This window comes from Maylandia zebra, linkage group LG6 (assembly GCF_041146795.1).
Source record: "Maylandia zebra isolate NMK-2024a linkage group LG6, Mzebra_GT3a, whole genome shotgun sequence".
In the NCBI taxonomy this organism is placed as follows: domain Eukaryota; kingdom Metazoa; phylum Chordata; class Actinopteri; order Cichliformes; family Cichlidae; genus Maylandia; species Maylandia zebra.
The window spans coordinates 39929888-39942788 of record NC_135172.1 but is presented as its reverse complement, the minus strand read 5'-3'; the positions used below and the strand labels follow the sequence as shown (position 1 = coordinate 39942788).

At 43.2% G+C, this 12901-nt stretch overlaps 1 protein-coding gene across 1 annotated transcript in view; it reads right to left on the bottom strand.

Moving 5' to 3' along the window:
• Window positions 1–3394: 3394 nt before the first annotated feature.
• frmpd1a (FERM and PDZ domain containing 1a) overlaps window positions 3395–12901 on the bottom strand; it is a 52142-nt gene continuing 42635 nt past the window's right edge. Inside the window, exons 12-16 of the mRNA XM_004538824.4 lie at window positions 12395–12614; window positions 12108–12290; window positions 11199–11343; window positions 9846–11117; window positions 3395–8621 (exon numbers count right to left, since the gene is read on the bottom strand). Of these exons, the coding sequence (XP_004538881.2) occupies window positions 5200–8621; window positions 9846–11117; window positions 11199–11343; window positions 12108–12290; window positions 12395–12614 (5242 nt within the window). The 3' untranslated portion in view covers window positions 3395–5199. The remainder of the gene's footprint in view (window positions 8622–9845; window positions 11118–11198; window positions 11344–12107; window positions 12291–12394; window positions 12615–12901) is intronic.

Sequence of the window (12901 nt, the reverse complement as noted above, 5' to 3'; positions counted from 1 at the left end):
CCCTGCACGTTTACTTCTCTATGCTGTGCCACAGCAAAGATTCAAATGAGATAATTTTGTTTAAAATACTTAAAGAAATACATAATCACGTTTTCATTGTTGCTTATATAGCACAGAATTTTAAGTGTCAAACATATCACTATAAACATCAGCAGAGATCCAAACACTTCAATTGGGCTATTATTGGATTTCACATCAGAGGCTATGCATTAGCAGACAGTAATCGCTTTGGGGTCCTTAGATACTAAGTAAAGCGCTATACAAACACAGGCCATTTACCATTTAGCAAATGATTTCAAAAGACACTGCTCTTGCAGCTGGTACATAAAGGTAGTCTGCACAGAAGTAAGACAGATATAAGTTGAATGGTACAGGATGAGCTACATACATTATTTGTTCTTCATGGTAGGAGCAACCAAACATCATCCAAAACTCTGTTCGAAGTTAAGTTTCCTCTGTATTAAGGATCCAGACCAAAGCCCAGTTCCAAAGACGCTGGAACTCTGTGTAAAATATAAACAATATTTCACTTTATTCATATTTTATTTACAGAAAACTGTTTGAAAATTGTTTAAACTGAGATGTTTTACCATTTCATGATATATATTGGATCATTTTGGAATTGACAACATGTTTGAGACAAGAATAAGTCCCCCCGAAAAGTTGGGATGGCACGCAAAACGCTGGAAAAGTAAGTGATACTAAACAAGTTAACTGGCAACATGACTGAGTGCACAAAAAGCAGCTTAGCTTGCCGAAAATCAAATCAATAAATTAAGTAGTGTTTGGTTATTTTTTTTGTCATTGTGATAAATAGGGTTAAGACCAGGGGCGATTCTAGGATCAGAGGCTTGGGGGTGCTGAGCACCCAGAGAGCTGCCCGTCCAGGCAAGGTAAACTTTACTCGTCACGATGAGACTTCTTCCCTGTCTCTGTCAGTCCCTGCATCCTTAAATGTCTCCAGTTGTCCCGAGTTCCCTCTGACTGTCTCCTTGGTGCATTTAAACCCCTGTTCCTCCCTGTCATCGTCTGTTGTCTTCATCTCCATTATCAGTCATCATAATTTTACCCTCTCTGTGCAAGTCTGCGAATTTCTTTATTAAATCATAAGATTCTTAAATTCATCAAGTCTCTCTGTGCCTGGGTCCTCGTCACAAAACATGACATCACTGTTTTGTACACTTTAACACAATTTAATCCCCACATTTGTGAAAGAAAAGCAAAACACTTTTTTGAAAAGTCTGTAACAAAACCATCAAATCTGATAAAGGTTATTTAAATGCTGCTAAAGACTACTACAGCAAAAGAAAAATGTATTGGAATTTAAAAAAAAAAATACATATCCTAACGTTAATTACTGCGGGAGAATAATGAATGATGCTCATAGTGAGTAAAAAGTAAACTGAGTGCATTTTTTGGACAGAGATTCACTTTTAAAGTGTATGTATAACATAATACAGATACATAAAAATACACTCCAAAAATAGAAGAGTCCTTGAAATGTACAAAATATTATTAAAAGATTAGAAAAATGGAGACACCGTGTCACCTTGAGGTTGGCAAATCTGTCTAACTGAAGGTTAAATGCAGTTAATATGTCCTGTTTTAAGCCAGGCACTTCCACCTCCGCTCAGCCACCATCGCTCTGGCAGCAAGGGCGCTGCTGAAGCACCCCCAAAAATAGGCTAAAATCGCCCCTGGTTAAGACAACATATGATCTGATGACTAAGGTGACTACAGCAGTAGATGTGGTCTTTTCAATCATGTCACATGATCTCTATCAGCAGGTTTGTAGAATTGTTAAACTTCTGTTTATTTGGGTTTAAAAAATCTCAGGGAAGTCTCAAGAAACGCAGCAGCTTATTTAGTTTCTGCTCATGCCTTCGTGCCTGAGGCGCTGACACAGTATCAGGTGGCACTGCCGCCCTCTAGTGCTAAAACTATTTAATGCCACCAGCTGTGTCGCTGCTGACCGCAAAGCCTGAAAAATGTGATGTGACAGAGAAAACCGAAATGACAGAATTAAGCGTCTGCAGGGTGAAATCTCTCAGTACTTCCTTTTGGAAAACCTTTAGATTTTTAGTCACATGATTTTATTGTCTTTTGCCTTTCAATTATATTGTACACCTGTTTAAAAAAAGAAGTTAGGACAACATGTAATCATCACAGTATCCTATAACACAAAGTCAGTTAAACTTCAGTGATGTCAGTCAGACCACTGTGGATCCATTTTTACCTGCTGTGGTGAAAATTAAAGTCTTTTTTTCAGATTTGCTTTTTTTTAAAGTGTCTTTGTAGCTTGAGATGGTGTATTCAGCTAGCCCAGCACCCAGCACAGCGTCAGAGATAAGCCATCACATGTGTGTGGAGGGCATCAGTCCAGCAGCAGGCCCAGTATTTACTCCTCTGTTCAAGAAGGAAGAGGAAGATGATTACGAGGGTCCCACAGAATGACCTCCAGTGAGAACCCATGTGCATGTATTTGGTGGAAATGTTAGAAACAGAATCTGTGAGCATGGAATCAGAGCATGGGCGGGGAATTAATTTCCCCAAGAGGCTGTATGAGAAATCAGGACTCAACGTGGGGCCCTCCACAACAATCCCAGTTTCTCATGTGGACTCTTGGGAAATATAATTGCCATCCCTGCTTCAGAGGGACGTGCTCACAGCCCAGCACGGTACAGATCAACTGACATTCGCCAGAGAACATCAGAACTGGCAGGACTGCCACTGGCGCCTTGTTGTCGTCACAGATGAGAGCAGGTTCACTCTGAGCACATGTGACAGATGCCACAGCATCTCCAGTCTCTTTCATATGTGCACACTGAACTATGACGATTGATTTTTCCCTAATTTTATTATTTTCCCAGTTTAGTTCAACTTTCTGTTTTTCCCTCTTCTTTATTATCTTTGTTTGTGTTATGTTCAGCTGTTCCTCTTTCCTGATATAGAAACATGAATTAAGCAGCTGCATCTTAACAATATGGTCACACTATAATATACAAGATTCAACTTTGAAGTAATGCAGCCAAGAAAAAAAATGCAGAATAGTTATAACCGTTTTAATCTGTTGAGTGGTGAATGTAAATACTGTCCCTTGTTCTAACGTCACCTTTTTGATTAAGGATATAGAGAGTGGACCAAACCACTGTGACCCACAGGAGGGGGGAGTCCACTTTTTTCATCTTCAAAAGTTGGTTTTCTTACCACAAGAGCTGCCAGTGCTTATTACTAATAGTTAGTATCATAAATGTATCCTTCTAATATTGCATTGAGGAGGACGAGAGAGAAAGCTGATCTGGACACCCTCGCCTTCTCAGAGTTTGCACCCCTGTTGCATTGTCTGTCTGACTCAGCAAAGATGATATTGGATGAACAATAAAAGGAATCATGAAAAGATCATAACATAGTTTTTAATGGTGGGAATTGAGCATTACAAAGCAAGCACAGACTTCATCTATCCGTCATTCACAGATAAAATCCCTGAAGAGATAACAATGCATTTTATGGATTATAACAGCATGCTTCGTGAGCACAGAGGACTTAAAAAACAAAAAGGTTTTCCATCATTACTTTTAGGGAAACGTCCACACGGAGATAATGGTAAAACTAAACCCATTCTTCTCTGCAAACTGGAAAAAATAATACAGGAAAATATCTTATTGGAACCTAATGAAACAAAACAGTAATGTGAATAAAAGCGTTTTGGCTGCTATCATAAAAAGAAACACCGTTTGCAGTTTACTGTATCCCCTGAACTGAAGTGGTGAAACGAGTTTTGATGGTTATTTCTGCAGTGAACATGCAGGTCTTGTGTGTCGAGCCTTTTAACTGTTAAACATTCCCAGTGAAAATGCTGCCATACAGCAGCTTATCCACAAATCAGCGTTTTACATAATTTTCGTGTCAAATTTTAAAGAAAACTAAGAAGAGGCTGTGAACCAATCACTGGGTCTGACCGGCCTACATAATGTGTCAAAGGCTGAAAAAGCTAACAATACTGCATTCTGTGGCCAAGTTATGTCACTGGTCAAGTAGTACTTGTAGTCATACTGGGAAATTCATAATAATGCACTTAGTATAAGGGACAGTCGTTTTTCTTCATCCTCAGAACTCAAGCAGAGGTGTGATGGTTTTTATAATCTTGAAAGCAATCAGAAACTCAAGAACTGTCACACACCATAAATACCTATTGATAAGTATCTTCTGTAGCCTGCGGACTGTTGTGGAATATACAAAAATAAATTAATATATGGAAATAAATGCAAGGAGCTGTAATGGTAACGTCACCATGCACTGGAAGGTTTCAGTCAAAGAGAAAATAAATGAAAGAAAATGTTGAGAATCTTTGACGTTTCCACAGATCCTATCAAATGTTGGTGTAAAAGGACAAAAAACTCAATGTGCCGTTTCATAAAATCCTGCAACGCGCATACATGAGCATTCCACTACTAGCTTTATAAAACAGCAAATGGCTTCAGGCTTGAAATCATCAAATCATGTCCCACACTAGTTTTTGGTTTTGTAAACATTAACATTCAGAAAAAGTCTTCACTGACGTCCTATTAAGATACAGTATATAAGAATCCGTAAACTGCAGTCAGATGATCAGAAGAGTTAAAATGGTCAGTCTGTTGAATAAAAGGCCAGTGTATGAATGGATGAGTCAGAGTTACTCTGAATCGATTACATGTGTGCTTGTGCATGTGTGAAAAAGGCCCACTACTTTGACACACCACTGCTCCTCTGTCTATGACTGTAAACATTTCCATATTTATTCCTTGACATTCCTTTCTTCCAAACTGCAGTATCTCATTAAATAAACCAATCAATAAATAAACAAACAGATAATAACATAGAATACATTCAAGTACATCAGCTTTGATATTGGAATGCAAGCTTGCAGCACTCTACAGTCTGGCTCTTGGCTATCCATCTGGTTTGTTTGGTACAGTACGTGCACAGCTAGTCAGTCACCACATGCGCCTCGGCAATCTCTGCCTTGATAACCAGAAAAAAAAACTGTTAACCGGCCCCAGTTTTTTGAGCTTCCTAGGAACAGCACCGCAAGCCAAGAGTCCCAGGTCACACTTATCCACACATACAGCAGCTGTGAGCTCACTGGTGACCTCACGGATGTGGAGTTGAACGCCACAGGTCGCAAGGCTGAAGGTAATTTCTCGAAGGGCTGTGGTCGCCTCAGAGTGCAGTTAGGGTGCGGAACAGCTGAGTGAGGCAGAAGACTGAGGCGGTGAGTGCTGTGCACTGTTTGGCTAGCAGCTTGGTGCTCAGGTCCTGGCAGCTGCGTTTGCTGCTGGCACGCTCCGCTGCCAGGCAGAAGTCCCTGAATGAGCGGGCCACATCTGCCAGACCTGCGACGGCCTCTGCGTTCCTCCGGTCGCACCTGTCGCACCCAGAAAACCAGAGGCACACGCCTGCCAGCTCCACCAGGGTCCGGAAACTGTTGGCCAGAGAGTGAAGCATCTCCTCTGGGCTCTGTCCGATCCCCACCACCTTTTGGCAGCCTGACATCAGCCGCCGTGCTTCCATCTGGAGCACCCTTTTGTTCTCTGTAAAGTGAGCAGGGCACGTTTCTCTTGGGTGACGAGCTCTGTGTCCTCCTACAGATCGGTCAGCATTGCTACTTTCTAGAATGGAAAGAAGCTGGTCTACATCTAAGCGGAGTACTTGGAAACCCGTGGGAGGTTCTGGGTAGCGCTGCTGACCCAGCCGACTCATGGTGTCCTTGTGCGTTTGAGAAGTGAAAGGGTCAGAGGTGTCGGAGAGAGGCGAGAGGAGAGGGCTGAGCTCAGAGGTAGAAGAGGAGAAAAGAATGGAACGAGGAAAAGAGGGGGAATGGGAGGACGTAGGGGAAAGAAAGGAGGGAACAGGGGAAGAGCTCATTAGAGGAAGACCTGCCCCAGAAGTCTGCGTTACTCCGCTGCTCTGTGTGCGGCAGGAGAACTCGTAGACCGTCAGCTCATCATCGAAGCTGTCCTCGCTGCCGAAGCAGTTTGTGTAAACAGCTGGGCAACCACAAGCATCCAGTGGCACCTGCACCCCCTCTACGATCGACTCGCATCCAGAAGATAGCACAGAACCACATCCAAACTCTGACTTCAGAGGTGGAGCAGACACCACCTCGGCCTGGGCCTTTGTCTCTGTTGGATCCTCACAGATAGTGAATACTCTGCAGCCTGAAGGAGGTGTTTTTGGTGAGCCTGAAACTTTCTCTGAAGGTCTACAAAGATCCATTAAAGGCCTGTCGCTACTTGTCCTTCTTATTTTCTGTGGCTGAAAAGGAAGCCTGGGCCCATTTAGATTCTCTGTGGTCACCACGATTGCAGGAGGGATGGAAGGTGATCGATTGGTTATTTTATAACCTGGTACGTCTGCATCTGGACTTGTGACTTTGGAGTTTGGTTCTGGAGAGTCTTTTATGGGACCAGGAGTGTCCATCTTTAAACCTGCGGCATCTCTTTGGAGTTGGCTCACTATGGAGGCTGGGGGCTCTGTTATTGGTCCTGGTGTGTCCTTATCAGATCCAGAGTACAACAAATTTCGATGTTGGGGCTTAGGCTCAGTCTGAACAGGCAGGTCAGAGCTGACCTCCTCCTTCACCTCTGTCCCTGAATTAAAACTCTTTGCTGATGTTAGCTCTACAAAAAACTCCCCGTCCACCTCTGATCCTGTGACCGTTGTATCCGAATCATCTGACTCTACAGACTCCGCAGTGTTGCTAACTTCTAAGTCAGCATTTTGTTTGACATCATTAACGTCTGTTACTTTAATGGTGACCTCTGCTTCTTCCTTGGTGTTGTCCTCAGCAGGACTCTGGGCCACGTTCCCAATCCCGGGTTGACTGAGAGACTCTTGAGATCGTGATAAATAAAGAGGCAGCTGTTGAATCTTCCCCCTAAGCGTTGATGCAGATAATCGGCCCATGATGGCAGGGGAACAGGTTTGGAAGAGGAAATGAGTCGGAGAAGTAGGTTGTTTAGCGAGATCGGTGATTGTAGCCATGCTAGTTTTTTCTAACTTAGAACTAACTAAACTTTCTTTATCTTCAGCACTTTGGGTTTCACTTCTGGGTTTATCCACGGTTTGATTTAAAGCACTGAGAAATGTGATCTCGCTTTTCAATCCAACACCTGAATTAAAAGTAGGAGACGTGGCGCTTGTTGCAGCTCCGAGCTTTGCTGTAATTGAGTTTATAGCACGAGTATAATCAGAATGAATTCTTGTGCGAGACTTGATTTGTGACTCGCTTTGACCTGCTGATTTAGCTCTACACTTTGTAGCTTTAGTCCTGTCATCTCTCCTGTCACTCAGTGAATTACTCACTTCATCATCATCATCATCAAAAACATTGTCAGAAGTGGTGCTGTCTGTAACTTCATCGCTTATGGTCAGAGCCCCGATGGCATCATCGTCGTTAACGCTTGTGACTTTTACGTGTGCCTGTTCTTTGTCATTGCTTGTCTTGGGATTGTGTTCCATATAATCTGAAGCTGTAATTTTGTTTTGGATTTCCATGTACTCGCTGCCCTCTTCCTCCTTCACTAGACAGCCACTCTGGGATTTGTGAAGGACTGGTACTGAGGGTAGAGGGGATGAAGGTGGGGGTGGTGGTGGTGAATATGAGGGGCCTTTAAGCATGTATTCCTCTGCATCTCTCATCTCTGGTTCAATCAAACTGGACACCAAAAGGCCGTTACTGCCCTTTTTATTCCCGTCTGGTAAACATGTAGACAGTATGTGGATTTCTGGTGGCGCCTGCACACCCACAAGTGGTCTCTTTAAGCTAGACGAGTATGCTCCCACTCCCTCTTTCTTCTCTTCCTCCTCTTTAATCTTCTGTTTAGTGATTTCTTGCAAAAACATATGACTAGTGAACGGTCCATTCCCTGTCAAAGCTGCTGACTCCGGCTTCCCTTCCTCTTTCCCTTCCCTATCCTGCTCCTGTCCCTCCCCTTCCTCCTTTCCGTCACCCCTCCGATCGGCACTCTCCTTTCCGTCTGGATCCACACGGCAGCGGACAACAGTGATGGTTGGAGACACTGATTTCACCAGATCGGTGACCGATTTGGACTCCATTGCGTCAGGTTCCATCTCCATTTCCTGTTTCCTGGTTTTGGGAGCAGGCTTTGGGTCTCTAGGCTGATCAAGAGAACCAAAACCTGGTGCACGCGAGCAGAGTGTTAACAGAATGGGCTTTGACTCAAGCTGAGCAGGTTCCCCTTCAGAGTGAGTAAGTGAGGAGACAGTGGGGCTAGGATTCTTGGTTTGCTCTGAAGGTTCAGGATCTGAACTGAGGATCTGGGCATCGCTGACTTCTCCCAAATGTTTTTTATGACATCGCTTGGAAGCCAGGGCCTGCTTTGACTCTGGATCTGGCTCTGGATACGACACCCTGGACGTGTAATCGGTTTCCATGAAGGAACGCCGCTTCTTCGATCTTTTCCTGAGCTGGAACAAAGTTTCTCTGCCTCCTCCTTCTTCCTCTCTCCATTTTCTATCATCTTCTGCTTCTCTAACTTTGTCTGTGTCCGGCACAGAGACTCTGATATCACTGAGGCTCAGTGTGCTGAGGAAGTCCAGCTTCATCTCTGTGCAAATGTCTGCAAGATAGCACAAAAATTTCAGCTTTTGTGTTTAAAGCAGAACAAATATCACAACAAAATTTATATTCTTCTGTGTGCAGTGCACAGACACACAAAATAGGCCATAAATGTACATTCAATGAAAATTACAGGTTTTGCATCACTTTTTCCTTTAAGGTTAGTTTTTCGTTTTGCACAGCAGTTGCCATTAAACTATTTGTCTGCAATTTTTTGTATTAGTTTTGCTCCAATGTTTGCTGTTAGTAGCTAATGTGGTGGTAGATGGACACTCTACTTAAAGGGGATATATTCAGCTCATTTCCAGTGTCATATTTTTATTGTACTCTACTAGAGTAGAGGGGGCCTTGAGTAGCCCATCAGCTCATCCTCTCTGAAATAAGCTTGCTTTTTATATCAAATCAAATTAAAACAAAAAATCCCATAAATTGGAGCAGTTTAAGCTTTTTCCTTCATGGGAGTAGAGGTAAAACATAACATTACATGTCAAATGTAGAACAAAAACATTAAACAATGTAAAGGAAAAGTACATAAGCATTATTCATGAATTATATTTAAAATAGTTCTTCCATTGACATGTTTATATAGGTCCAAATTATGTATTAGATTAATAGATGAGTCAATAGAGTGAAATCTAACTTTTATAGCTAGTCAAAGCTGGATCATCCACCAAAAGATTATAAGATAAATAAGATGGTGTCTTCCGAATATTAATGGGGTGTGGAGAAAACATGCAGTTATAGAAGATTATATTCACTTTGGTACTTTTTTTCCAATAATAATCCCCTGTAATTCTTTGCCTTTGGAAAGTAATCGGTAAGAACATAACCCCTTAAATGTAGTAGAATGACGGTATGAAGTACTGTAGTGGACTTTGGAAATATTTATTTGAGGCATATCATAAAAGCCCTCAGATGCAGTTAGACTATACTTCTATCCCACCTGGACTGATGCAGTAAAGGAAATGGCAGTTTTTTTCTTGCATAAGAGTGTCATCAGGATCAGTAGACCACATCTACCATTATTGTTAGGTGTGGCAATTATGTAACATGTTCTGGCAATTATGTAACATTTTCAGTAATCCAGTAAATATTCTAACTCTTTTAGGGAGTAACCACTTCAGCCACTAGATGGCAACAAAGCAGAATTTACAACCTTTATTGCTGATCAGTATACAAGACTTGAAAATTCTTGAGATCAGCCTCACAGTGAAAAGTAAATCACCTCTTGGCACAGCCCCTGATGTCGGGTCTTCAGGTGAGGTGAAACGATCCCTGGCGTCAAAGAACTCCTCATCAGAGCTGCTGTCTCCAAAGCCAGGGGGCGGGTGCAGGATGGGTATTGGCTCCAGGTCTTCATCTTGAGTCTCCTCTCCCTCCTCCCTCTCTTCTCTCTGTTTATGAGAAAGGCTGCGTGCACTGTCGGGGGTGATGTTGGAGCAGATGTTGTAGTAGCAGCGTGCGTCGCTCTGGTCAAAGTTAAACACAAAGTCTGTGTTTGAAGACGGGGAAGGCGATGACGAATATTCTTTAAAACCACCTTCCTTGCTTACACTTCCTCCCTCTCTTCCCCCATCTGTTTCTTTTAACGCATTCCTCCTCCTCCTCAACTCTTCTTCGTCGTCGTCTTCCTCGCTGGCCTCTGGAGGGCTCGGCAGGAAGTCCACGAGGCGGGAGAGCTCCGCGAAACACAGGGAGCTGTCATCAGTGCAGAGGTTACCTGAAGATCTTTGGGCATCAGCAAGGCTCTGAGAAGAAGTGGAGACGGGTGAGGTGAGCTGGGGATCGGCTCCATCGCCTGATCTCCTGCAGGCCCCTCCTCCTCCTCTGTCAGGAGTTGTGAGGTGAATCAGGGGATGGGAGTGCGCAGGTGGTGGGGCAAGCAGGTGAGGCTGTACATGCCCATGAGAATAAGGGTGAAGGTGAAACGAAGAGTGGACACTGGTGTGACTTTGTGAAGCAGCACTGGGGTGGATAGAGGAAGAGGAGCATGACATCAAGTCATCTTCCTCCAGGCCATCGAGAGTGTCACTGGAGGCGCTGGTGAGGACATGAGAGTCCGTATGACATGAATCTGATACAGACGGTTCCTCCTCTGCTGCTCGCACATCCTCGTCACATCCCATCTCCCCTTCCTGTCTAGCGTGTCTCCCCGAATCATTGTCCGTTACGTGGATCTCTATTTGTCCACAATCCTGCACTCTCTTCACCTCCTTCCTGTGCTCTGAGCTTTCATTCTCGTCATTCTTATCGAGCTGAAACTTTTCTCTTTTAGTGTCAGAACCCTTTTCATCTTTTAGCCTTTTATCCTCGCCAGGTTTCTCTCCCTTTTCACTCTCATCTTTGTTTCTCCGACTGTCTTTTCTGTTCCGTCCATCTGGATCTGATGAAGATCTGATTCGAAGGCGGGGCTTCTTGTCAGACACCAGGTTGACCAGCGGTTCCATGTCTAAGTCTGAGGATTCATCGGAGTCACTGCCACACCGTGAAACATAACCTGTGAACATGAATCCAAATTAAAACGAGATAACATTTATTGATTGTTACAGGTGTGATGAACGCATTGTTGTCTTTGTACCTTCCTCAGCAGAGATTCTGTGCTTCTTGGAGTCATCTATCCAGGGAAAGACGTTGAGGTCAGGGTCAACAAACACTCGGCAGTACCCTGCTATTAAGCAGGACATATCCTTAGCCGCAGCTGACTCCAGTAGTAAAGTAATGGGCTTTATGAAAGAGAATGGAAAAAGAGAGGTTGTGGGGAAAGACAATTCAGCAGTGTAAAGGCACTTAGCATAAAGTTCAACCACTGTTTCTGCTGAGGTTTGTATATTGTATGCAAGGGGGTGCAGAGAATAATATAAAGAGGTTATGAAAAACAGAAATTGTTCATCTTAATTCATTAAAACACTGCAGTAAAGGTGGGTCGTGTTAAGATGAATGCTAATTAATATTGTGCTTAAGCAGTTAAGGAGGTCTGGAAGTCAGCAGCTTATTAAGAGAGCTTTTAAAGCTGATTAACAATCATCCAAACAGAACAAAACTCTGTTTCCAAACTGCAAAACTGATAAGGATCTGCACAATTACTCGTGTTCACCTAATGAAAAGGGGAAACATGCAGATCAAAACAACATGTGCTAAATACAAAATGCACCAATAAAGAGATGAAAAATAATACTAATTAGTTTCCAGCTTAAGCAGAAACCTCCAGAGCTGACAAAAATGGATAGACTGTGGATAGACATTGATATAAAATATCTAGCTAATGTGAGAAAGACATTATTTAATGAAGGGCTATCCTAAACGTCAAGCTGGGTGAGTGACAAACTGTGGGAGGTGGCTTCCTCATCCGGTGACATTTTGACTAACATTGATCATAGCTCACAAAACTAACAGGAAATGTCATCAGGAAAGTGTTTACAGTGTTGCAGATGAGGTATTCTGTTCCTCTTGCATATTAGGTTTGGGTGTGTATCCTTTTAGGTCTCACCTTGATGTCCTGCAGGTATATTTTGACCAGGCTGACCTTTTCCGATTCAGGCAGCAGCTCGATGCGTGTTATGCTGGTGAATTCTGTGAGTGTGGACAGGATGCTCAGCTTGTGGTTGACGATCTGACTCACCCCGTGCCGTGCTCCCACTAATAGGGTCACCATCGACTCCCTGTCCTGGAGCTGAACAACACAGAGGAGGTGGAGAAAGTGCAGAGAAAGAAGATGATTCAAATTATAATATACAACCAAATCTCAAGAACAAAAGTATACAGATCAAATCCTACCATCATGGTGGCACCAAAAGATTTCCCTCCAAATGATTTGAGTTCACTCAGCTCCTCCAGATAGTTGATCCGTGTCTGATCGACTGACAGGCCCTTTTGCTTGGGATCGTACAGGGATTGGCTCTTCTTTATGTGGTAGCCGATGGCCTTTCTCAGATCCTTTTCTCGCATGTTCCTCAGCAAGGTGGATGACACAAAGTTCTCTATGCCCCAAGTCTTTCTGAGGGAAACACACAAATGCAGATTGAAAGGGTTTGTTTTTGTTTAAAAGGATATTAAAACTTTTTCACACACAAAGCAACTAGCCTGTTAAACCTGCATGTTAAACAGGGAAAGGCACTCATTTAAGCAAAAAGAGATTTGTGGTCGTCTTCATTTTTGGACCGCTCGCTTTATGAGTCGCCACAGCAGATGATCTGCCTCCATCTCGATTGCATCTTCTTCCCTCACACCAACCGTCTGCATGCTCTCCTTCACTACATCTTCTTTCTCTTCAACATATACTGT